Source organism: Camellia sinensis, chromosome 9 (genome assembly GCF_055761805.1).
Source record: "Camellia sinensis isolate YWXY chromosome 9, ASM5576180v1, whole genome shotgun sequence".
Taxonomy (NCBI): Eukaryota; Viridiplantae; Streptophyta; class Magnoliopsida; order Ericales; family Theaceae; genus Camellia; species Camellia sinensis.
The window spans coordinates 58,598,471-58,625,426 of NC_138969.1; the positions used below are offsets into that span (position 1 = coordinate 58,598,471).

General features: G+C 36.2%; 1 protein-coding gene and 2 long non-coding RNA genes across 3 annotated transcripts; all 3 read right to left on the reverse strand.

The window, feature by feature from the left end:
- Positions 1-13,284: 13,284 nt before the first annotated feature.
- Positions 13,285-14,244, reverse strand: LOC145798608 (uncharacterized). The gene is made up of 2 exons (XR_014339706.1): positions 13,812-14,244; positions 13,285-13,598 (listed from the first exon to the last, which is right to left on the reverse strand). It is a non-coding gene; the product is annotated as an uncharacterized LOC145798608 (long non-coding RNA).
- Positions 14,245-15,355: 1,111 nt separating this feature from the next.
- On the reverse strand, positions 15,356-16,719 carry LOC145798607 (uncharacterized). The gene is made up of 3 exons (XM_082886854.1): positions 16,594-16,719; positions 15,810-15,968; positions 15,356-15,700 (listed from the first exon to the last, which is right to left on the reverse strand). Exons 1-3 carry the CDS (start codon positions 16,714-16,716, stop codon positions 15,371-15,373), a joined length of 612 nt encoding a protein of 203 aa, XP_082742980.1. The 5' UTR covers positions 16,717-16,719; the 3' UTR covers positions 15,356-15,370.
- A 1,035-nt stretch (positions 16,720-17,754) lies between these two features.
- Positions 17,755-19,632, reverse strand: LOC145798609 (uncharacterized). Its single transcript, XR_014339708.1, has 3 exons — positions 19,191-19,632; positions 18,605-18,683; positions 17,755-18,461 (listed from the first exon to the last, which is right to left on the reverse strand). It is a non-coding gene; the product is annotated as an uncharacterized LOC145798609 (long non-coding RNA).
- Between the last annotated feature and the right edge of the window lie 7,324 nt (positions 19,633-26,956).

Sequence of the window (26,956 nt, forward strand, 5' to 3'; positions counted from 1 at the left end):
CACAGGTCAATCTTCAATTGCCTGATTTACGATTTTTGTTTTAGTGATAACATGTTACTTTCTTGGATTAAGTCCAATGCATGGAGCAATTCTTGAATTAATCATAAATAAGAGTCAACATTACCAAACACCTCATGATTCCATGTGATGACCGGTTTTTTTTCTTTTTTTCTTTTTTTTTTGCGTCCCTTCAATTTTTGTTTTCATTGGGTTTGCGATGTCCGGAAGCCTTTCTCAAATAATTTCTCGTTCTTGTTTATTTGGTGTTAGTTCTTCACTTGTTCCGGAGAGTGCGAGGTCAGGCTCGGAGTGCCCGGGGATCGAACCAGAAATTTCTAGGTTGTTGGGCCAGGGCCGCACATGCGGGGCCCTAGGCTGCACGTTCGGGGTGGGGGCCGCACGTACGGGGGGTGAGGTCACACATGCAGGGAGAGGTGAGGTTCTGAGGTTTGCACACTGCCTAAAAGGCACGTGCGGACTGAGGTGCGGGGGACCACTGCACGTGCGGGGATGAGGGTCGCATGTGTGAGGAAAGGCACTCCGCACGTGCGGGGTTGGGCGCTGCACGTGCGACACTCTGGGCAGTCCGAACCTTTTTTTTTTTTTTTTCTCTTTTTAGCTGTGTGTGTATCACTTTTTAGGCATTTCCCTGTCACTCTAAACCCTACTCTTCTCCTCTTTCTCTCTAGAAAACCTCCTCAAACACTAAAACTCTTTGATTTTGCAATCCCTTGGATCTAGATTCATTATCATCACCATCTCTCCCTCTCAAGCTTTGGAGATCAAAAGCTAGAGCTTCACTTGGTGTGGTGGAAATCAAAGCTCTCTCATCTTGGATTTCTAGGGTTTCCTCTCTTTTCTTCATCAATCCTTGAGGTAGGGATTTCTTAAGTTATATATACATGTTTTACTATATTAATGTTGATTTAAAAGCATTCTTGAAGTCTTATGTTGATTTCTATTTTGAGACCTAAAATGTATAGAGTTTTAAGAGTGGGTTCAAAATCCCAACTCTTTTGTTAATCTCAGGGGTTTTTCCTTTTATTAAAATCAAGGAAAATGGTTTTGAAAGGGTTTCACTAAGGAAATGGGAAATGTTTTGTCTTTAATGAAAAACCCTAGAATTTGGGGGATTTTGGAAAAAATATGAAAAATCCCTATGGATTTTCTTTATTGTCTTGTGTGAAGAGAATGGATGAGACTAAATTTCATCATATGTTTAGCCAAATAGCAATCTACTTGATATGTGAGAAATGAGATGTTATTTTAATATCATTGCTAAACACTTGAACATGTATTGTTGTGAAGGGAAAAGAAATGGTTGTGCACCATGGAATGTGAGAATTGTAAAATCTTGGAGATTTATGTTTGAAAATATCAAATGAGGTCTTGAAGGCATCAAATTAACAAGAATTATGCATGATGAGAAATTGTTGTTGTGTATTGATGGCTTACGGTTATTTTGCGAAATAACATTGGAGAGAGGAAAAGAGAAATGTATTTGTTTTGATATTGCTGTGAATTGTGCCATGGTAGACTGTAGACATCCCCGAACGTCCCTGGAGGGAATCCCGTTTTGTTCATTGGGCTTACTACAGTTCGGACTCAATGTCACGGTTCTGTATCTAATCTCGCAGAGTGCATTGCAAGACCGATGCATCATCAAAGAGTCCAAATCCAGCAAATCGTTTTGAAAAATTGATTTTTAGAAAGAAGTGCCAAACATGGACTACTTTGCCAGATACAGAGTCACCACCTAAATATTTTATTTTTGGGGAAATTTAGGAAACCCTGGCTCGTGCCTAAGGCCACGTGTCCGTCATCACCAAAGTTGCCTCAGCTCGGGAACTTGGGTACGATTGGGGAAGGTCACTTTGTGAGCACCCCCGCTCACCCGATCAAAGATCGGCCTCTACTAACCATGATATCGAGTTTTGAAAACATTATGTGCTCTTATTCCGGTTATTAGCCTAGAATTATTATGTGATGCGCACAACATACAAGTATAGACTGGATTGCCTAAGTTGGAATAAAGTATCGCATATCCGTTTGTTTTGAAAATGGATTGAAGTTTGCTACTCGCAAGTAGGCTAAAACACGGGTTTCGGCAAATTATTCCAACTCAAGCAACCCAACCTTCACCTAAAAGCATTCAGGCAGTTATATCACATAAGTACATAGTCTCATGGCAAGCATGCTGTCATGTTAACACTCACATACATGCAAGATGCTAAAGCATAAACACTCACAGTGTACTCCGAGTCAAAACAAGGAACATGTTAGTAATCAATGCATGATCCTAGCTATGTTAAGATGGCTAATGCAACGCATGCAAAATGCAACTAGAATAGGCTCGGCCAAGCTAAGAATGGCATGTGGAATGCGACAACTCGATACACGTATTCAAGTTGGAATTGAAATACTATGCAGTTAGCATGATACGCCGAGCCCGGTGCATGCAATATAGGTGAATGATGCAAACATGCGAGCATAAGTATGCTAATTGAAACATGCCCTAAGCTAACCATCAAAAGCTAGTAAATAAAAGGGAGAAAGACGTGGGGTTGGAAGACATTCACACACGCACGCACACTTATTAAAAATTTTCCCTCTCAACGGAGGGTCCGAAAGAATAATACAAACCAAATAAATAATTAACTACTCTTAGCTAATTAATTATTACAGACTCTTAATTAATTAACAAATTAATTACAAAATAAACTAAGTATGAAACTCAAAAGGCTACCACAGCTCCGCCTCGAAATGATTGGATGATGCATGCTCGATTCGCCTTGCTCGGAAACCCGTCGCCATGCCTCTGTTTGCACTGTTCTGCACCCCTGAGAATTGTGAAAATCCTAAGGTTGCGTCTGAACCACTCCCTGAGCACTTTGGGATGCCACCGGCCAAGAGAAAACACCACCGGCCATGGAAATATGGTCATCGACCAAAAATGGGATCACTGGCTGGATATTGGTAGTCGGCCGGCACTTAAAGTTGCTGACCGGCCATTTCTTCCTGCAGAACACTGGTTTTGCTGCAACAGAGGACAGACAGTGCATGGTATGGAATTTGCAAGCCAAATGTATGCACGACCACCCTCCCAGTCATGCTATGAACTTAAGGGAGTATGGTTCCTGACCCTCGGGCCACCAATCGCGCATTTCGATGCATGATGGCCAAAGATGTCAAGTGTGCAAATCAATATGAACGAATGTTACACACTCTATCATGTTGAATCAAGAGTGTCGGCGACCGAGGTTTGAGGTACGTTTCGTCATTTCAAGTACGAGCATCCCTCATTCCTCATGTTTGGTTTGACACCTCAAACCAAACACAATGCAATGCATGCAAGTATGCCAAATGTAGTGCAATGCATGCAAAAAATGCAACATGAGCATGCCAACTCAAAGTAATGCAATGTAACATGAACATGCCAAGTGCAACATGGCTCAAGCATGCACACAAAGGCTAAAGTAGCGAGCATGCCAAATGCAAAGCAACCTACACAAGCATGTGACAAAAGGTAAACTAGCAAGTATGCAACAAGATGTACCATGTTAAGCATGTGGCTATATACAAAGATGGCCTTAGACCATAGTGGGAAGACCTCAGCCACGTGCAAAACAGTAGCCAAAGTGATGAATTAAGGCGCCGAAAGGGAAAAACATGCATGTTCACACATTGATCCATAAACTATGCAACAATGCACAATCCTCAAATATGAGTGAGATGTGATAAACATGAGAATATGACAATGCAATAAGCTCTGAAATCATGTTAAGAGTGATGCCAAATCAGCTAAACAAGACAAGCATGGCATGCTAATAGACTTAAAGCTCAAAGCCAGCCAAAGGACTTGAACCATGGCCATATCAACCAAGCCCCAAAGGACCAAGGTGACCCAAAACAGTCCTATGACAGGCCAAAATAATGCTAGAACATGCATGAGATGAGGCCAAAACATGCTAGGAAATGGACGCAAAAATGAGGGGCATTCAAAGCCACAAAGAGAGCACTCCACTACAACTACCTCAACCACACATGGCATGGATTATTCAAAAAAAACAGAGCTATAATATGCCAAAAGGAGCCCCAAAACCCACTGATATGGCAGCCCAAGGACTTAAACAAAGAGGCATGCACAATGACATATTTTAAGGCACAAAAGAATAACTCTTCAAAGCTTTGAAAGGATGGTAAATGCAAGCATACAAGCATGGAGCATGGACTGAAATAGCATGATAAATGGTTCCAAATCACTGAAATAACCCAAATAAAGCATGCTCATGACTCATACGCTCAAAGCTAACAAGCTAGGATACATCGTGGCTATACGAAACATGGAAAACATGACCAAATAAACACCAAAAAGAGCTTAAACATGTCAAAACATGGATAAGAGCTTCATGAAGTCAAGCTAAAACATGAAAGTATGATGGTCTAAATGCATGATACATGTTATGACAATAGAGGGGATTACAAAGCAAGTGCACGATGCAAACAATAGGCCATCGAACCAACATGAGACAGAGGTCTAACATGATAGAATAACACCAAATACCCTCTGAAATGGTGCCAAATAAAGCTATGCAAACATGCTACCTTTATGAGCCCTAAATGCAAGCAAATGAGTCACAAGGGGAGAGGGGTGTCCCTCCCCTATACAAGACCTCAAAACCACTTCTCTACCACTAAAAATCCTCTGGATTTTAGTGGTGAGAAAGCCAAAATAGAAGGGTTACAAAGCCCAAAGAGAAAGGCACAAAAAGAGACCAAACAAGGCCTAAGAGAGGGCGGACGACCCCTAACACAAAAGTGACCTTAATGAAACATCTTAAGCATGAAAATATAGAACTTTTATCAGTTATACACTAAGCTCGAAACAAAATGAAAATAGGTCTAAAACCTTAAGCAAAAATGGAGAATAAAAAGGTAAGTTCTCACCCTTGAAGAACACTTCAAGAACACCAACTCCAGCACCTCTTTTTGATCAAAAACCAACTCAAATCTCTGAAATCAACCCCTTAAAACCTCAGCAATCAAGTTATAGTGTAACACTAGGTGTCTTAGTGCAAAACTAAGAACAAAAACCCCTTTAGAACACTAGTACACACACAACTATATAGAGAGAGTGATATATATCATATATCACAGGTTGTTCAACTTCTGGAAAGGGAGGGGAGGTCCTCCTTTAATATGAATTCAATTCCTAAGCTTCTTGGAGAAGCTAACACAAGGGAGCAAATCCCTCCATACACGTGTATGGAGGGGATGTATTGTGGATGCCAGCTGTGACAGCTGGCATAAAATATCTGCCAAAAGCATATGGAAAGGGGTCGGTTGGAAAATATGGCCGATTGACCAACAAAAAATGGCCGGCCGACCAAAAACATTGTTTACCGGCCAAAAGAAAACAGGGCTAGTGGCCTCAAGACAAGGCCGGTGAGGTGTAGGGATGGCCAACAAGCCATTCCCTATCCTCAGAAGCAAAAACACAAGTGTTTGGTACACAACCAAGCACAAAACAAACAAGTCGAGAGGTCTTGAGGCAAGACGCGCGACCGAAACCTCCGAGAACTCAAGACAAACACGAACATGGATGATCATTGAGTGTTCAAACGATGACGTCCAAGTCTTGAGGACGGTCAAAAATGGGGTGTCTACATAGACAAAGAGCATAAGAAATGTTTTGTTGTATACAAATGTCTATATATATATATATTTATATTGATAAGGAATTTCTTGCATATGAAAGATTTTGGGACATGAAGATGACATTTACATGTTGTTATGGTTTGAAATGATCAAATGTTGAAAGAACCCATAGTGTGGTTGATTGTAGCATTGGCATTAAGAACATCTTGCAAATCATGAGGATTGGTTTGAAAAAAATTGGAACTTCCATTGAGAATGAAATATTGTAATTGAAAACTATGGAAATGTTATGGGGTAAATACATTAGTAAGTCCGGTAAGCGGGTGTAGATGAATTGATAAGTTGGCCTGAGTGTCCGGGGTGAAAGACCGAAAACACGCGCGAAGGAGGTACTACTTCCCTTCCGGTTAGCAACCGGTAAAGTGGGGTTATTGGTAGTGCTTGCTGAGCCTACTTGTAGACACTAACCTAGGGATTACCTGAGTCATATTTACCGCCCCTATTGATTAAAATTGGAAGTTTTTTTTTTTTGTGAATTGTTGAGATTGCAAACTTTTATTGAAACATGATGATCATCAAGAAGAACACGATATGAAGTTTTCTTTATAATGGCATTGCATGGCATTGACATTTGCATTTTACATTGAGAGTTTGCATGACTGTATATACTTTGTAAGAAATTCTCTACTGGGCTTTATGCTCACCCCTATGGGATTTGGTGCAGGTAAAGATGTGGTGGTCCCGCCGAGTTGAGGGCGTAGACATATGTATTTTTGTGAAGAGCGGACGACTCTATTTGCTGTATTTATTTTGCAAGCCAAGGGCTAAAAGTGTATGGGTCCAAGAGACCATTTTGTGTAACTGGGCTTATGCCTTGGAAGATGTAAGCTCTTAAGGACACTTTAATTACTTGGGACTAGATGCTTCACATGCTATAGATTCATGTGCTTTTAATACCATTGAATGTATATCCGCATGTGAACTTTTGTATAAGCTTGTTCATTAATCATGCAAAGATGGAAGAATTAATGTCTTTATTTAGCGAATGTTAGTTGACGTGGTTGTTTTATGTTGGATTATTTCGGAGCATTACATTCCAAGTCTTGTGAGCCTTTTTTTGACTCATGTAGGTTTTTGAATAGTTTGAAGCCTGCCAATCTAGAAAAATCACATTGATTCCAAGTGTGAAGCCAAGATTGGTGATCCAAGCACTAATGAACTTAAAAGGTTTGGGCCTAGTCATGCTTATCCTCCATGAGCAAAATGGGGCAATGGTCAGAGGTATCTTTGTGGAGGCTTCATTGATTGAGATTGAATCTGTCTAACTAATCAGGGTGAAGAAAAAACCTATCGATTCTACTCCATTTATCAGCCTCTTGATTGTTGCACCATGTAAAGTTCCTTGCCTACAAAGCAATTAAAATCCTTCATACTAGAGCTAACTCTAGAACAATTTTTCTTTTCACCGATTCTGCGAATTTTATTAAAATCTCAACCCATACACAATGGGAAATTGAAAGTTGATTGGAGAATACTGGCTCATTCCAAAGAAGTTTTCTATCAGCAGGGTTGTTTGGGGCATAGACATTGACCAAGAGACAATCAAAATTAAAGGAAGAATCTTTCCTTTTAGAAGGATGAAGTGGGGATATGGAATATAGTCAACAATAGAGAAGACATCCTTACTCCACATGGACAGACAATAATACTACCTAGAATTATCATTTTTTGGTTTAGATTTATTCTACTGATGGACTCTACACCATATAAATTCAATCACAATCATACAATCTCATTCGGAATAAATTTGGAGTAGATAAAGGTGGGTACATAGAATTATTCACGCACAAAAGACACTAGCATGTCCTATAGCTTCCACCACTCTGAAGTCAAAATTTGTAGATGACCAAATAGAGTTGACCAGATTACATCTGAATGAGTCCAATTTGGTTTCCTAGAGGGTGCCCCTATTTACACACCACATTTGGTCTCAAGACACACCATTACTCAGTTCACACCTTTAATAATTTGAAAAAAATATAATTTTTCTTAACATACACCATAACGTTTCATTTTTACCCTTAGTCCAACACCAGTTAGTACACACCTCAAACAACCTACCTGTCTATATATATATATATATATATATATTTTTGCCATCCCATACTCAATATCACAACACTACACTACACAACCTTTCACACAAACCAAACCAACCATTTGAAAAACAGAAAACACTACTAGTTATATTATCACAACTTAGAACAAGAAGATGATGAGCCTCGGCACTAACGGTTATGCTTCACCGGCGGCGAGGAAGATGGTCGGAGCAGGCTACGATGTAGCGGAGGGCGTTGACATAAAAGGACGATACAACAAAGAGTTTGTGAGGATTTTGACAAAAGATGCTCTATGATTCGTCACTGAATTGCAGAGGTTGTTTAGAAACCATGGTAAGTATGCAATGGAGTGTAAGAAGGAGGCCAGGATGAGGTATAAGGCTAGGGTGCTGCCAGGGTTTGATCCGGCTACAAGGTGTGTGAGGGAGGGGGACTGGATATGTGTGCATGTGTCGTGATCTATACTCTCACAATCTACGAGGTGGTGGGGTTGAAGAAGGGTTAACGGCAGCGAGGGTTTGTGGTGATGGGGATTCGCCGGAGTTGGAGAGGGACGACGAGGCAGCGACGGTGAAATGGCGGTGGTTGCAAAAGTGGTGGCTAGGGTATGGTTTGGATGTGTATTCAACTAAGGTGTGTACTTAGTTGTGGTCAATTTGGTCATTTTAGGTAAGGTCATTATTGTAATAAAAAATAATCAATTAATGGTGTGTCTTAAGACCAAATGTGGTGTGTAAATAGAGGCACCCGTTTCCTAGATGAACAGAGTGTCGACTTTTCTGTGAGAGATCAATATTCTAATTGAGAATGATGCCATTGCACTTGGCAATTGCTTCTGCCGAGACTGAAAACAACATGGCTGCCACCAGGGACGGAACAATGTGTAGACAATGAGGGGCCATGGCCCCTTGTTGAAGTGATGAATTGTGTTTATATAATACTTGTTTCAAGACATAATACACTCTTTACTCCAAATGACCACCATATAATGAGATGGCCCCCTTGCATTACAATTTACAACTAATTCTGGAACATCACGTGGCATTATTTATGTAACATTTTAAATCAATTATGTAGTAAAAATTTTTATAGGCAAGACTTGTTGATTCACTTTTTAGGGATAAATTATAAACTTGATTAACTCAATGAGTTAATCTTAACTAACTCAGTAATAATTTTCTAATTAAAAATCCTAGCAACATTATCAATGGGATTGAATTAACACAAAATAAAAAATTAAAGATTAAAATTGAAGTAATTGAAAGTGGAATGACCAAAATAACACAAGGATAAAATGTAAGAACTACCACTATATTTTTCCTTATTTTCTATTATATGTCTTGGCCTCCCATAGAGAAATTCCTGGTTCGGTCCCTGGCTGCCACTACAGATCTGAGAGTAATTGCCTTACTGATTTTCTTTCTTCCTCATTCTCTAGATATTTTTTTGGCTATGAAATTCCTCGTTAACTCGTAGATCAACCTTCTTTTGCTTTTACACTTGGGGCTACCTTTCACTGCGAGTGGTTTAGCTTCGAGATTCGACCCACGCTGATCATGATCGCAAGGGACAGACTTGCCCTTATGGTCAAATGCCAACTTATCCGTGTCGTCCACGCCATCAACCACCTCATCATATTCGTCTTCCTTCTGGTTGGCTTTTGGAGGGATTCATAGTTTGAAACTAGCTTGTAATGAGAAAAACCCTATGGAACAAAAGGGAAGAACTATCTCTTTAACCCAGGTGGATCAAAATGCTCAGTTGGGCTCGTGGGACTCGCAACATTTCTTTCTTGGTTAATCTAAGTTGTCCATTTTGTGAGATTTTGTGTAAATAATTTATAAAGGGTTAATTACATTTTTCATTCATATAATTTGACTTAAATTTTACTTTTATTCCTATTGTTTTAATTTAAACAATTTAGTCCCTACACTTTAGTTTTTTCCTCTAAATTGAATGTTAAAATTAATAAATTTGGGATGTATCAATTTTCTAAGATTTCAAATTGGTTTTCAGTCTAAATTGGATGTTAATATTAATAATTTTGAGACACGTCAATTTTTTAATGTGTACACGTAGACAAAATTTAGATGGAATGAACAAATTGAAACTAAGGATCAAATTGTTCAAATTGAAACTATATGAATTAAGGTAAAATTTTAGTCAAACTACAGGGGTGATGAAAAGCATAATTAATCCATTTATATAAAAATTAGACTGATGTCATAATTATAATCACATAATTTTACCATATTTATTTTTAAAAAATAAATAATTTAAAATTTTAAGGATCCTACTAATGATTGTCCACCAAACATTTGTTTAAGGATCAAATTATGCTAAAAAATAAAATAAAATAAAATTTAATACATTCACATATTTCGATACATTTCCATATGTATTTATATATATTTCATATTTATTATCATTTAAAAAAATAAAAATAAACAAGACAAAATCGTTTAATTATGGTTTTCAGATTAATAAAATATTTTTTCGTAAATAATTACTAAATAAAGAGTTCACAAGATGTACAATGCAATTATTCAAATGAAATTGACGATAAACCTCATGAACCTAATTGGACGGTCTAGAGAGAGGATATACTCAGAACAAAAATCTAGTAAATGATAACAAGGAATGAAAAGGTTGCTCAGAAATCCAATTATGATTATAATAACCGTAAATCTACTATTGAAAATTGTGTTATGAGAAATATTATTTTTTATGGGACTTCTCATGTTGTATGCTGATCTCATTACTTTTAATATAGTAATTTTTTATCACGATAAAATATTCAGAAATCTAATTATGATTCTAATAAAAAAAATGTTTGAGACCGCAAATTAATAGTAGTTGTGACGCCCCAAATTTTTTTTTTTTTTAACACCAAAGAAAATTAAATAAACAAAATGACTTAATAAACTAAAAAGTTGACATCTTAATAGGACATTCCAACTCTCGTACATAACCAAAGGTTCAAATAATATTAAATAAAAACTTAACATTATCCAAATACAACATCAATGAAATTATAAGGTACTTAATAGCTAATATATAAGATAATAAAGTTATTCGACTTTAGCTATGATTTCAAGTCAGCCAAAGCTCTACGTTAGCGTCAACTCCATTTCAGCTTCAATTATTTCCTCAGCCAAAACCTGGCATAAAACGTCAGGGCAACAAAAATATATGCCATGAGTTTTGCAACACAGTAAGAAAACATAGCCAACCTACCATTCATTTTAAGAGAAAAATAATGAGGTTCTAAACATGAGATAACAATATAATTGTAAACATAAATTACAACCATTAGAATAATTTCAATAATTTTAATAAATTAGGTGACACTCAAAATCTTACCAAAGAGATTTAACTTAAATTACAACCATTAGAATAATTTCAATAATTTTAATAAATTAGGTGACACTCGAAATCTCACCAAAGAGATTTAACTTACCAACCGCTAAGCATGGCAACGGTTAATTTGTAACCCTCCCTTGGTCAAATATTTAAGTGTTACCAACCGTAACTACGAGGGATGCCCACATCCGGAGTTATATACCCAAGTAGTGGCATCTGTGGTCTGCCCCAAGGAAACGGTCTGCCAGGGGTAAGTAACCTCCCTGTGTGCCACCTGCACATCCACCCTTATTCCAAAACCGAATACCGAAAAGGGTTCAAATAAGTCCCGTGCCATCTTAGTGTTTCGCAACACAATTTACGTGAGAATTCTCAAAACCAGGGCTCACCCTGAACAACCGGTGTTAACCATCAACCCTTAATTCCGTACAATCTTTAAACCAAGACTCACCCCGAACAACTGGTATTAACCGTCAATTGTTAACTTTGTATATGCCGTTAATCATTTCAGTTAATTTTGATATTAATCACAAATAATTCCAAATTTTTAATCACAAGTAATGTTATACCAACTCATTAAAATTCTCAATCATAAAATATTGCATGTGTCACACAATACTAAATAAAAGTACAGAATTTAAATAAACAATTTATTTAAACCATGGTATGAAATAATAACTTAGATACAAGAATTAAACCATAAATACACACATGCACAAATTTTTGATTTACAAAATTTGACTAGCATAATATTAAAGTGGTGATTTTATCCTGTCTAGAAAACTTTTCAGAGTATATATCTTGCAAATAAAATTATAAATACATTACTTATACAACTCTAAAATTCATATCAATCTACAGGATACTCAATAAACATGTTATGGTTATTTTTCAGAAAGTATTTTCCAAAAATAACTTATAAATAATTCTAAACAAATTCCAAGGGTGTTTATGACACAGATTTGTCACATTTCCTTACATTAATTCCATGCTTAAACTTATAGATCAAACCCATAATCTAAAAATTTTTCATAAAACTAGACTTCTCAAATTTCATATTTTAGTTAGAAATTACCAGATTTGGCTTAGTATAGAATTTTAAATAAATTTTCAAATACATGGTAAAATCTGTCTCACAGTTTCAGATTTAGTTAGAAATTTGTAAAGTTCGTAGAAAGCTCAAAAATTGTTACCAAAATTCCTGGACGAACCAGACGTTATTATCAACAACTTTGTAGAAGAAATCATCTCGAAATTTTGAGTATAAAATTTTCTAAAAATTCAAGTGACATTCTGGCAGATTCAAAATAGACTATTTTCATCACAGTTTCAGATTTAGTTAAAATTTTGTATAAATTCGTAGAAAGCTCAAAAATTGTAACCAAAATTTTCTGGATAAACTAGGCATCATCATCAACAACTTTGTAGAAGAAATCATCTCGAAATTTTAAGTATAAAATTATCTAAAAATTCGGGTAACATGCTGGCAGATTCAAAACAGATTATCCCACTGCTGGAAATCGCACTTTTAGCGGCGTTTAAAAAACGCCGCCGCCATATGTATCAAAAACGCTCCTAATTCCTTTTGTGGCGTTTAGTACCAAACGTCGAAGCTGCGGCCGTCGCTGTAGCTTTGCGACGTTTTAAAAACGTCGTGATATTAGTACAGGCCAAATGTCCCACCACACACACGCTGACATCACCAACAATATTTAGCGACATTTTTGAAACGTCGTCGTATCTGTTTTAAAAATATTACCGTTACTGTTGAGGGATTAGGAGGCGTTTGTAGAAACGCCGTCATATCTTCCTTTTTTTTTTTTTTTTGGGGGGGGGGGGATATTATGCTAATTTTATTTGATTAAATTAAAAAGAATACCTGTAAAAAATATTGAATTTAGTTTCTCATTCAATTAATAAAAAAATACCTATAATAAAACTAACATACAAAATATTAACTCCCATTCAAATATCTGTAATAAAACTAACATTTAAAATAAAAACTCCCATTCAAATAACAAATGAAGCATTAATTCAATTTCACATTAAAAAAAAAACTAACATTTAAAATAATAACTCTCATTCAAATAACAAATGAAGCATTAATTCAATTTCTCAATCAAAAAAAAACTAACAAACCGTGTTTAAGTAAGAGACTACAATTTGTAAAATTTTGATTCCAGATCTGCTAAAATGAAAAATCCATCCATCTTGTCATAAAACATAACCCACCAAACTCAAATCTTGTCTCAAAACTGCCACAAAAAGTAAATTAACTCCTCTTGAAACAAAACAATTAGATAAAGATATTATACCAAGACAAAACTCAAAGACAGAAAAATCTCACTGGGAGACTCCCAACCACTTTGAGAAGTTTTCAAACTCGGTGTAATCGCTGTCGGAGATCATAGTCTGGTACTATGCCTTTCCTGCAGACTTGCTTTTGGTAGCCTCTTCCTGTTAATGATGAAAAGGTCAAAATTATTCATTTAGAAAAAAGGATCCAAATGAGGCCAATTGTCTACATATCAGTTTCTATGCACTGAATGATTGACAGAACTGAATATTATTACAGCAAAGTGATCAGAAATACACGTACACAAGTATAGTCTCAGTATGCACTTCTAAACTACTGAGCTAAATCATATGGTACTAATTATGGTACTTAACTAGGAACACTTTGTAATACTGCTGGGATTTGATAAGCAGCATTTTGACTGAAGATAAAGAATTTTCTACAGCCATAAACTGCACTGAGCACCATTAACAGAGGATATAACCAACAGGTGTAAACAATTCGGACTAGCCACCAATATCATGTATAATATAACCAATAAGAAACATGACACTAGAAAATTGAAGGGAAATGTAAATAACATGTAAGCTAAATATTATTCACATTTTGTTTCCCTTTTCTTTTTTCCCCCTCCACAAACCCCCCACCAAATTGAAGATCCGCAACAATTTTCATGACACATGGGGGGCGCAAAGTATATAGTTTAATATATTTATTATGTTATACATATGAATACTTAATAAAAAATAATAAAAATAAAACATAGCACTAATTTTTAAAGTTTAGAGGATAGATTAATAAGTATAAATCTACATTTTTACCTTGTTAGTTCTTCTTTTTCTTCTTATTCTTCTTCTCTTTCTTTGAAAGGTGAACCTATATTTAATAAGAGCAAGTATTGTAATTAATAAGATATGTTATTTGTCAAAAAAGCTTTTGATTAAATGACTGCTCACCTCTTGTCTGCTTTTGTGTGGCTTGACTTGAGCTAGGACCTACAAAACACAGATACATGGCATGCCACAATCAGTAAATGTTTACCATTGCTAGCGAGTTAGAAATCACGCTGCAGCGTGTGTCAAAGAAGCATATTATCAGCACATCTGAGGTGAAGATGAGAAAGTTAAAATAGAACAAACATACAAGCATATAAGTGTATATCCACCAGCAAAGGACTTTCATTATTACAGTGAGCCGGTTCCCTCAACAACCATGATGACCAGAAGCTCTCAAGTAATTTTCATGAACATGTTTTCATGCAAGTGGGGCAAGAAAAAGTAATTTTCAAAACTTAAGAACAGTGCTATGCAAGTGGGGCAAGAAAAAGTCCATCTGCTGGTGGCTCTTTTGTTTCTCACAGTGAGACACAAGTGAGAGGCTATAAAAAGGTACACATTTACATAAACATATGTTAAGTAGGAAGAGTCTTTTGGAATTGTTAAACCAAAATTCCATTAATACAATTATTTCAAGTGATATGGCTTTGACTTAAATGGTGACTGAGATTTTAGTTAGTGTTGGTCTTCTTACATGATTCAAGTATTTGATAGAGACCTTTTGTGGGTTTAATAGTGCATTGTTTATTTATTTATTTTCGTTTGTTTCTTTCATCTTTTATAATTTTCTAGCGATTTGATATTCAAGTAAGTAAATAGGTGGTTTAAAAGTATTGGAGTTCCGACTTTTTTAGCTATTTGATATTCAATAATTAGTAATATTATGTCACTAACACATCTAAGCAGTCAACCAGTGTCAATTTTTTAGCTAAACCCTTGCTAAACCATTGTCTTTTCTATCCATCTTTACAGATAGCCAAATGCTGGTGGATCCTCTTGGAAGGCATCTTAAGCCAAATGCTGGTGGGTTTTAGAAAGCAGTTTTGGTGTCAAGCATGATGCATTACAGCATTCATAGAGGCCACAATAAACAAGAACTATGCAAGATTGAAACAATTAAGAGCATTAGACACTCCAACCTTTGATTGGCTTGGCCCGTAAGTGTTCATTGCTTGATCAATTGAAGAATAAACCTCAAAAGCCTGATTGGATTCAGGGTAACATTTTATGACACGAACTGGTTCCTTTGACTCTGCTGATCTAGTTTGTAAATAAATAATAAGCCGTGAAGGTGGTGCATTCGGTTGGTCTTTCTGTCCATGAGTCAATTCCATTGTCACCAAGTCATCCAACAGCACATCCCACGATACTGAACAGGGATCTCTTGCTGGGTTGAACTTCTTCTGAGCAATAATGTTGGAAGTTTGCTGAAATGACAAAAACACAAAACCACTTCAGTTTGGATGCAGTTGAGGGCAAACATAATTGGAAAATGGTTAGCACCACGGTCCCTCAGGTCGAACCGAATTGACTCACTTGCAACAGTATGATTCTTCGATGAGTGACAACAAGGATTTTGCTTTTAGGGAGTGAAAAATGGTCTTCATATGCATCTGATAAGGCGAACTTTGCACGTACTTTGAATAGATCAACCTGGCCAAAAAACGATCCTGATTCTGCTAGTTGCAGTATTACCTTCAAGATAACAATACAGGCAGTAGGTTAACATTAGAGTTGCATTTTCCATGTTCATGGACATATATGTATGTATGTATGTATGTATAGATATATATAGAGAGAGGACATAACAGCATGTGTAGAGGGGGAAAAAAAAACTTCACTAGAAATGGCTATCAATTCAAATAATAGATTCATTATGTTTCTACATATGTCACTTCCAATGTTTTATCCAGCTCATGTTCAATAAATTACTTAATTTACTTCCCATCCATCCATATCATGCATGCCAAATCCTACTTTAAAGAGCTTTCCCATCCATGTGGAACTTGCAAATAGAATTTCATTTCAATTTTCTAAGAAAAAAAATATGGTCCAGTCCATAGGTTGGATGGGTATTTAGCTTCGAAGTTTCAATCAATATGGTATTCACACACATGATGTGTGTAAGAGGACCATCTGGTCCAAGGGCTTGGAAGTATAGATAACTAAGGGAAAAAATAATCAGACCACTGAGCAACATAATTATGATGCCTGAAATTATTACATTCCCCCTTGTCAGAAGTCATGTACTAGGGAGTCCCATAAGAACTCCTGTACCATAGGTCCATGGGTAACAAATAGTAGCAAGTGCAACAAGTACCTGTCCTTCTGCTTTGTACTCATCATATGGTCGAAGCAAACTATCACCACTAATTACACGTGGCAGCCTCCTGCGGAGCAGTTGATCTTCTGAAGTAATAGCAGATGCTATCTTCATTCTCATAGCATTGGCTATTATCAATGAATACTATATAAAAGGCTATAAGATGGCTTATCAATGAATAACTCACGTACAAATATCTTTGCATACGTACAAATATATAGATTACACTTGAATACTATATAAAAGGCTATAAGATGGCTTATCAATGAATAACTCACGTAGCAGAGATAATCAAAGTAATAATAAAGCGCAAATCCCATCTCCTCACTCTTCCCCCCTATAATGAATCAGAAGTTAACCAACCTACAGGCTATTAGGCTAATCTTTCAAAGTAAAAGAAGCTGAATTATTTAACAAGCAATTCTTTACACCACCTTCAACTAAAGGGTGGGTCACAGTGACCACCAGCATTGATGTCGAAAAATGAGGCCAAGCTGATGCATGAAGGGTTTTTTGTTAGCCATTTTCTGGAAATAAACTTCCTATATTCTTGGTTAAAAAATGGGCTGAACCTTTCAAGTAAACTTTCTGCAGTACTAATCAAAGTAATGGTTAATGGTTTCTTTAGGCAAAACCTGCAGTGTCTATTTCATGATCCAATCTATCATATAAGATAAAATGGTGTTATATGTAACATACAATGTCATAAAAGCATTTTACTCATTATATAGAAATTATACATCAATATATACATATAATAATAGTATTAAATATAAATATATAAGGTGTGTCTGACAAAATATGTGTCCGATAAACATTATCGGACACATATCCCACGCCTTTATCCGAGTGTTGGGTGTCTAACCCATACATGTAACATAGGTCTGCACTACAAGGTTGGAGATCTCTTGCAATGCAAAAAGTAGCCAATTCACAACATTAATGCAAAAACTAAGAGCATATATTAGTTCTAAAGAAACCTGTCTCTGTCGGCTTTGAATGAATTTCTTGTCCATTGATAAGGCAGCAACACCTTTACTCATATGTCCAAGTGCACTGCTTGCATTGCCCAATATATCAACACCCGAAAGCAATTGAAGAGGCTGACTGAGAAGATCCTTCTTGATGTTACCATTCCACTTAAAAAGTCAAGCCAAACTTGCCTCCACTTGGTTGTCCGTGAGGTGCTTCTCGACAGTACTCCATATTTGTTTTTTCTCCACAGTAGAGAGAATAAAAGTATGCCTGTTATGAAAGGAGATTACAATGTAAATGATATTGGTACTGTAAAGTAACTGCACCTTTACATTTTCAATGTAACAAAGATGCCAAACTTCAAACTAGACAAGTGATGATACTAGTCATGCATGTCAAAAGAAAAAAATAAGTAAGAGAACTCGAAAAACTGAAAATATGTAAATGACTAAAACGAGTAAACAAAACTAAAAATCCAGTTGAATTGTATAAATGACAATTCATGGGTACAAAGTCTTGTCATAGGCTATAAAGTATTGCATAACATTGCACGAACATAAGAACACAGCTCCTTCAGGCAACTTCGGAGGATTGTCACACCAGTGCTCGAACTACAAGGCATTTTTCTTTATATAAACCAGACGAATATTATTTGTTTCACAATAAGAACCAAGTCCAACTAAACACATCATGATGATATCTTTCTACAGAAACAGAGGCAGACAAAACCAAAACATGAAAAGTCATATCGAAATATAACTAGAGAGACATAACATAGTCATAAACAATACCCCACCCCCCCTACGGACAAAAGCTACAACATAACTCAGATAATAAGAGCCAGACCTAACCCACTTTATGTTTTAGCCATCCTATCAATCGATCTCCACCTGCAAAACACAAACAATCTCATCAATGAAGCTTGATGATATTCAAATTTGTGCACTAAAATGGTGTCCTAATAATGGGTTTAAATAACATCCCTTAAGTGTTATGAGCCTCAAAAATTGATAAAAGGATGTAGAGTACATACCCTGGGCTTTTCAACCCAACAGAGGATTAGTAGTCATCAAAAAACAGCTCTCCATAGTCAGAATAATCACTGCCGCCACCTGAGAATTCATAATCATTGTCAACGTCAGACAAGAAGTCGATCTCAGAAAACCCAGATGGGTACTCATCATCAAATGAATCCTCATCATCATCATAAACAGTTGTATCAAACTCATAGTCATGGGTGGGATTGTACGGACGCTGAGACAGACCCTATTTACTTCATAATAGTCTTAGCTTGACATTTTCAAGCCGTACTAGCTCTTGCCAGAGATGATATCAAAATGAGCACTGGTTTTCACAAATGATGCTCTGAAAACAATTAGATGTAGGACCAAACTGAAGAACTAACATATTAGAAGGAATTATCAATGTTAAAACTTACAGTTTTTCCTTAATGATTTTTATGTTAAAACCTTAATTAATAATCATATCCTCGATCATCATGTAGAAAAAATCCTCTTCTTTATATTTCAATGACAAATAAAGAGTCCCCAGTTCTTTTAAGATATCACTAATGCCAAACTAAAACAGGAAAGAAGCTGTGTTAGAACGAAGGGACAGACCTGGAGAGTCAGAGCACTGGTGTGTTTGGTAACCAAGAAATTGGTCAAGTTCACACAATATCACCTCATTGTCCATGCGATTGAAGCTACTCTCCATCGCGATCTTCCACTCCTCCGTACTCGAATCCTTCTTCTCTATCTCTTCCTTTACAAGTTCATGTAACGGATCTCTACACTTCATTGCCACCTACAAAGAAATCAAACACCTATTAACACTTGTTAATGAAAAACAAAATAAAAACGACTTGCTTGAAACCTTGTTAATCAGCAGATTTAACAAAATGCGAGAGATATCAGATCAGATCGAGTTCGGATTTTGATGAGATTAGATCGATTTTCTTGTTCGATTTCGGATCTACAATTTGCGAGAGAGATCGAGTTCGAGTTCGATGAAGAAAAGCTAGGGAAAGAACAGATCTAACAAAATGCAAGAGAGATCAGATCAGATCAGATCGAGTACGGATTTCGATCAACTTGAGAGATCAGATGAAGAGGATCGACTTTCTTGTTCGATTTCGGATCTGCGATTTGTGAGAGAGAGAGAGAGAGAGAGAGAGAGAGAGAGTTCGATGAAGAACAGCTAGAGTGAAAAAGATCAAGTTCGAGTATCCAATGAAGAACAGCTATAGTGAGAGAGATCGACATTAATCGCGAGAGAGAAGAGCAGCTCATGAGAGATTGTTTTACTTTGGTAATTGGAATGGGGTTAAGTGTCTGTTAAGTAAAACAGACCTGGCTCATTCAGACCATCAACCGGCATCATGGCTTGAAAAACGTGTTGGCTATTGAGATATACCACAGCGTTTCATAAAACGTCTTTGATTAAAACGTCGTCATAGCCAACTTTTCTTGTAGTGTCCTCAACACAGTTTAGACAATGTATCATATGTATACAATCTGAAAATTTCAATTATGTAAAAAAAATGAGAGGATTGAGAGGGTCTTCTTACCTATTAGCCTTCAAGATCTTCCTTTCTTTAATTTTTTAGCTTCCCATGAAATTCCTTCTAGCAAAGAAAATTGAATAGGCTTCAATACTCTCTTATTTTTCACTCCTTCTCTCTCATTCTCGGCTCTCTCTCTCTCTCTCTCTCTCTCTCTCTCTCTCTCTCTCTCTCCCTCCCTCTAGGACTCTCACAGCACATACCCATCAATTGCTAGCCCAAACACATTTAACTCCTTAGTTATACACACACACATGCACCTCTCTTCTTGTTGACACATATTGCACACGTGCACCTTGGTCAAGCTTCCAACACATCACTTACACATGCACACACAAACAAATTTCTTTGTACACACACTTGGGTTTCTCAGCACACCCTCACTTCATATACACCCATAATAATTTTTTTTTTCCTTCCATAGTTTAATTTATGATTAAGATTGATTTAATTAAATAATACATATTCTTAATAAGTCTTGATTGACACAAAATTAGTTAATTATATCTAATCTCAAATCCCACCTAATTTAATTGGTCTAATTTGACTTCCCAATTAATTTTGTTTAATTTTATCATTCTGAATCAGATTTCAAATCAAACTCCCAAAAGGCTCCAAATATCAAATTAAACTTATTGAGCTCATCAATTTTGGTTTCTCAAACCTTTAAGGCCTTCAATTTCAGATCAAACTCAAAATCTTCATCTATAAATTACATATTCAATTGAGTACCTCATAAATAAATTTAGTTCATAATAATCTAAATTATCAAACCTCACAGCTCAATTAACTCCAATTCGGACCCAATTGATCAAACCTTAGTTTTATTAAACTGAATCGAATATTTAATTACACTTTCATAGGGTCTAATACTTGAAATTAAACTGATTTAACTTATCAATTTCACCTCCTTAGGCTATTTGGACGTTCAATTTCTAATTCTAAAATAAATCCTTAATAAAATAATTTATAAATAACGAATATTAAACACCCATAAAATTATTATTGTTTATTTATTTATTATTATTATTATTTTTTTCTTGTTAGTGATTGAATTGGATTAATTAACAAACTAACTTTTACACTAATACATATTTTAGATAGACTCTGAATAAAATTAATTAATTAATTTATTTATCTTCTTTTAAAAATAAAAAAATGTGGGTTTTCACAATCTATCCTCCTAAAAAAAAATTTCGTCCTCGAAATTAACTCATACCTTTAGACTCGAAAAGGTGAAGGTAATTGGCACGTATCATATCTTCTCGTTCCCATATTGACTCTTCCGTCCCACGATGTCTCCAAATTTTGAGTGCGTGAACTATAGCTGCTGACTCCAAGTCATGGATGAGATGATTCTTCGCATGGTTCTTTAATTGCCTTGATCCATATGCCACCACCTTGCCATTCTGCATCAATACGCACCCCAGACCTTCTTTGGAAGCATCACAATACACGTTGTACCCAACGTCACGTTCTGGCACTATGAGAATAGGGGCACTCGTCAATCTTTTCTTAAGTTCTCGGAATGAATTTTCACAAAACTCATTCCATTCAAACTTTACCCTCTTTTGAGTCAAACGTGTCATTGGTTTGGCCAATTTTGAAAAGTCTTGAATGAATCTTCGATAGTAACCGGCCAATCCTAAGAAATTACGAATCTCAAATGTGTTCTTAGGTTGCTTCCATTCTGTCACTGCTTCTACTTTAGTTGGGTCTACTGATATTCTCTTGTCAGATACCACGGGACCCAAAAGCTTTACTTCCTCCATCCAGAATTCACATTTACTAGCCTTATCTTAAAGTTTGAAGTACTATTCTCAAATGTTGTTCATGGTCTCCTTCAGACTCGGAATACACCATAATATTATCTATGAAAACTACCACAAATTGATCTATGTAAGGCGTGAATATGTTGTTCATTAAGCTCATGAACACGCCTGGTGCATAGGTTAGGTCGAATGGCATTACTACTAGTTCATAGCGGCCGTAACGCAGTCTTAAGAATATCTTCCTCCCGAACACGCAAAAAAAAGAAAGGAAACACTCAAAATGCATGGATGTGGGGATACGAGGTTTCAAACCCCTGTCTTCAGGCTTAGTCTCTTGCTCTTTCAACCACTAAGCCACGCCACTCCTGTGACAAAATATTCAAACAAATATATATATAGGTATACGAGACACATATATAAAAAAAAATCAAAACAAAACAAAAGAAACACTCGTTGCTATGGGGGTTCGAACCTCTAACCTCAGGCTTAGCCTTTCAATTCTCAACAACCGAACCACTGAACCCAAGCCACTCTTGTGACCAAATATGTAAACAAATATATATAATACATAGATATACAATTCATATACATATATGCATACAACTCTCCCGCCTCTTTCTCTTCCTTCGAAAATCGCGTTTGACACGCGGGCTTGCTTTTGCGTCAGTTGGCCAACAAAAGTAAGCCTCCTCGATTTGCAAGCTCGTCTCGGCTCTCTCTCCCTCTTTGTCTTCTTCCATTCTGTCTTCTTCTTCTTCATCACTCTTTTCTCTTCTTCTTAATGACTCTCTTCTTCTGTCTCTTCTCCATCAATCTTTCATCCCCTTCTTCTCTTCATCTTCTATTTTCTTCCATTTCTCTGCGACTCCCTTCTTTCCTCTCTCTTTCCAAACATGGCTTCGTCTCACCCCCTCTCTCTCTTTCCGGATCTTAATGATCCATCGAGCTCCTCTGGGCCAAGTGCCCCTGCTCTTACTCATCCTAGTCTTCCTACACTAACAGTTGAGCAAGTGATGGCTGCTCAAACTGATATTGAGGCCAACCACTACACGTTGAAGTCGTGTATGGAGACAGTGGCCGCGGTCACTAACCTGTCTCACCGTCTGCAAAACAAGACGTGTGAGGTACATCGGGTTAACGCCCAACTCACTTTGCTTCAGCATATGTATAAGGATGTGCGAGCGGAGATTTGCGCGCTGAAGGCAGAGAACAAAGAATTGAAACGGAAGGCTACCTCCATGGAGAATAAAGAGGTAAAATGACAGGCCACTTGTATGGCCCGGTTCGGAACGCCGTCGTATTTTGCCTTTGATGGTCAGCGAAGAGTTAACTCTCTTGGTGAAAACACTAAGGCAGGGCCTTCTCTTGAGGCAGGGCCTTCGAAGGTCTCCCAGAGCGAAATTGAGATGAAGAAAACGATGGGAGAGTCAAGCAAATGAGGTCGGTGTATGGCCGTTTGCCGGAGGAGAAAGAAGAACATGATCCCTCTTTTTTTTTTATATATATATATATTTTTTTTTTTTTTGGGTCTTTTTTTTATATTTTATTTTATTTTATTTTTGAGTCTCTGTAATCGGGGATGTCTTCCCCAGACTGCAATAAAATCAGTTTAGGTTCTGTACATCAATGGCGTGACTAGCACATCACTCTGAGTTTGAAAATAATTTTGTTTGATTTGAATTTGAGAATGATTGAATTTGAACTCTGAATTGGATATTGATTCCATACTGACCTGAATCACAAAATAACTTAACGAAAGAAAACGAAACAAAACAATCCAAACGCATTTATATACACTAACTGGTATGAATACCCTGACCGGTATGAATACACTGACTAGGTGACTCGAGCGGGAGAGAAGATAGAATCACTGACTCAACTATGTCCCTAATTCATTGCCTTGATTTTTATTTTTTTATTTTTTATTTTTTTTTTCGGTAAAGAAAATTTGAACCAATAGTCTCAGATAATCTAGAGTCACAGACAAGTTAAACGCAAACTGGAGACTCCTAGTTCACATGATTTGCATAAGAGATCTACTCGAGTTTGACCTTTTAGCAGTGAAGCTACACTCATAGGTGTTTCTAATCGTTCAAGCTCTAATCCCAAGATTCACACAATTATAGTAAAGAAGAAAGAGTATGACATGGCTACGACAATAGCATAACTAGCATAGGAATTCAAATGGAATTTGAACGGACGGTACAGTCGAATGACATGATGGTTTTGAACTTTTAACAGGGTTAAGATTATGGAGCTGGTGACCAAACTAGATATTTGAATTGAAATTGTGTTTGGCCATACACATTTCAAACCAAACACCTAAGATTCTTCACCCTGTAAGGATTAAAAGAGTGCAACCGGTTTTCAAGAGAACAACATACAAGATACAATAAACATCGCTCAAAAATTGCCAATTGATCATCTTAAGGCAATACTTTGTCGAATTGGAAAGGTTCAATGAAGATAGAGAAGTGATGATTTTACATCCGACAAATTTGGCGTCAAACTAGTTAGGATCAAACAAGGATAGTTACTATGATTAGCATAAACCTCTCATAAACTATGAGTTACATAATTCTATTCCTTCTAACACATGATACTACTCCTCAATTGAGGTTAAACCTCTACCCACTGTCCTTAGGTATTCCGACCTAGAGCTCTGATACCATGTTGTGATGCCCCAAATTTTATTTATTTTTTTTTTTAACATCAAGGGAAATTAAATAAACAAAATGACTTAATAAACTAAAAAGTTGACATCTTAATAGGGCATTCCAACTCTCGTACATAACCAAAGGTTCAAATAATATTAAATAAAAACTTAACATTATCCAAACACAACATCAATGAAATTATAAGGTCCTTAATAGCTAATATATAGGATAATAAAGTTATTCGACTTTAGCTATGATTTCAAGTCAGCCAAGGCTCTACGTTAGCGTCAACTCCATTTCAGCTTCAATTATTTCCTCGGCCAAAACCTGGCATAAAACGCCAGGGCAACAAAAATATATGCCATGAGTTTTGCAACACAGTAAGAAAACATAGCCAACCTACCATTCTTTTTAAGAGAAAAATAATGAGGTTCTAAACATGAGATAACAATATAATTGTAAACATAAATTACAACCATTAGAATAATTTCAATAATTTTAATAAATTAGGTGACACTCGAAATCTCACCAAAGAGATTTAACTTACCAACCGCTAAGCATGGCAACGGTTAATTTGAAACCCTCCCTTGGTCAAATATTTAAGTGTTACCAACCGTAACTACCAGGGATGCCCACATCCGGAGTTATATACCCAAGTAGTGGCATCTGTGGTCTGCCCCAAGGAAACGGTCTGCCAGGGGTAAGTAACCTCCCTGTGTGCCACCTGCACATCCACCCTTATTCCAAAACCGAATACCGAAAAGGGTTCAAATAAGTCCCGTGCCATCTTAGTGTTTCGCAACACAATTTACGTGAGAATTCTCAAAACCAGGGCTCACCCTGAACAACCGGTGTTAACCGTCAACCCTTAATTCCGTACAATCTTTAAACCAAGACTCACCCCGAACAACTGGTATTAACCGTCAATTGTTAACTTTGTATATGCCGTTAATCATTTCAGTTAATTTTGATATTAATCACAAATAATTCCAAATTTTTAATCACAAGTAATGTTATACCAACTCATTAAAATTCTCAATCATAAAATATTGCATGTGTCACACAATACTAAATAAAAGTACAGAATTTAAATAAACAATTTATTTAAACCATGGTATGAAATAATAACTTAGATACAAGAATTAAACCATAAATACACACATGCACAAATTTTTGATTTACAAAATTTGACTAGCATAATATTAAAGTGGTGATTTTATCCTGTCTAGAAAAATTTTCAGAGTATATATCTTGCAAATAAAATTATAAATACATTACTTATACAACTCTAAAATTCATATCAATCTACAGGATACTCAATAAACATGTTATGGTTATTTTTCAGAAAGTATTTTCCAAAAATAACTTATAAATAATTCTAAACAAATTCCAAGGGTGTTTATGACACAGATTTGTCACATTTCCTTACATTAATTCCATGCTTAAACTTATAGATCAAACCCATAATCTAAATTTTTTTTCATAAAACTAGACTTCTCAAATTTCATATTTTAGTTAGAAATTACCAGATTTGGCTTAGTATAGAATTTTAAATAAATTTTCAAATACATGGTAAAATCTGTCTCACAGTTTCAGATTTAGTTAGAAATTTGTATAAGTTCGTAGAAAGCTCAAAAATTGTTACCAAAATTCCTGGACGAACCAGACGTCATTATCAACAACTTTGTAGAAGAAATCATCTCGAAATTTTGAGTATAAAATTTTCTAAAAATTCAAGTGACATTCTGGCAGATTCAAAATAGACTATTTTCATCACAGTTTCAGATTTAGTTAAAATTTTGTATAAATTCGTAGAAAGCTCAAAAATTGTTACCAAAATTTTCTGGATAAACTAGGCATCATCATCAACAACTTTGTAGAAGAAATCATCTCGAAATTTTAAGTATAAAATTATCTAAAAATTCGGGTAACATGCTGGCAGATTCAAAACAGATTATCCTCAACACAGTTTAGACAATGTATCATATGTATACAATCTGAAAATTTCAATTATGTAAAAAAAATGAGAGGATTGAGAGGGTCTTCTTACCTATTAGCCTTCAAGATCTTCCTTTCTTTAATTTTTTAGCTTCCCATGAAATTCCTTCTAGCAAAGAAAATTGAATAGGCTTCAATACTCTCTTATTTTTCACTCCTTCTCTCTCATTCTCGGCTCTCTCTCTCTCTCTCTCCCTCTAGGACTCTCACAGCACATACCCATCAATTGCTAGCCCAAACACATTTAACTCCTTAGTTATACACACACACATGCACCTCTCTTCTTGTTGACACATATTGCACACGTGCACCTTGGTCAAGCTTCCAACACATCACTTACACATGCACACACAAACAAATTTCTTTGTACACACACTTGGGTTTCTCAGCACACC

Coding starts and splice junctions, on each gene's coding strand:
- LOC145798607 (XM_082886854.1), bottom strand. CDS start 16,716: ATGAGAATGAAGATAGCATCTGCTATTACTTCAGAAGATCAACTGCTC. Junction 15,969..16,593: donor AGTACAAAGCAGAAGGACAG/GTACTTGTTGCA, acceptor GTTATCTTGAAG/GTAATACTGCAACTAGCAGA. Junction 15,701..15,809: donor GAAGAATCATACTGTTGCAA/GTGAGTCAATTC, acceptor TTGTCATTTCAG/CAAACTTCCAACATTATTGC.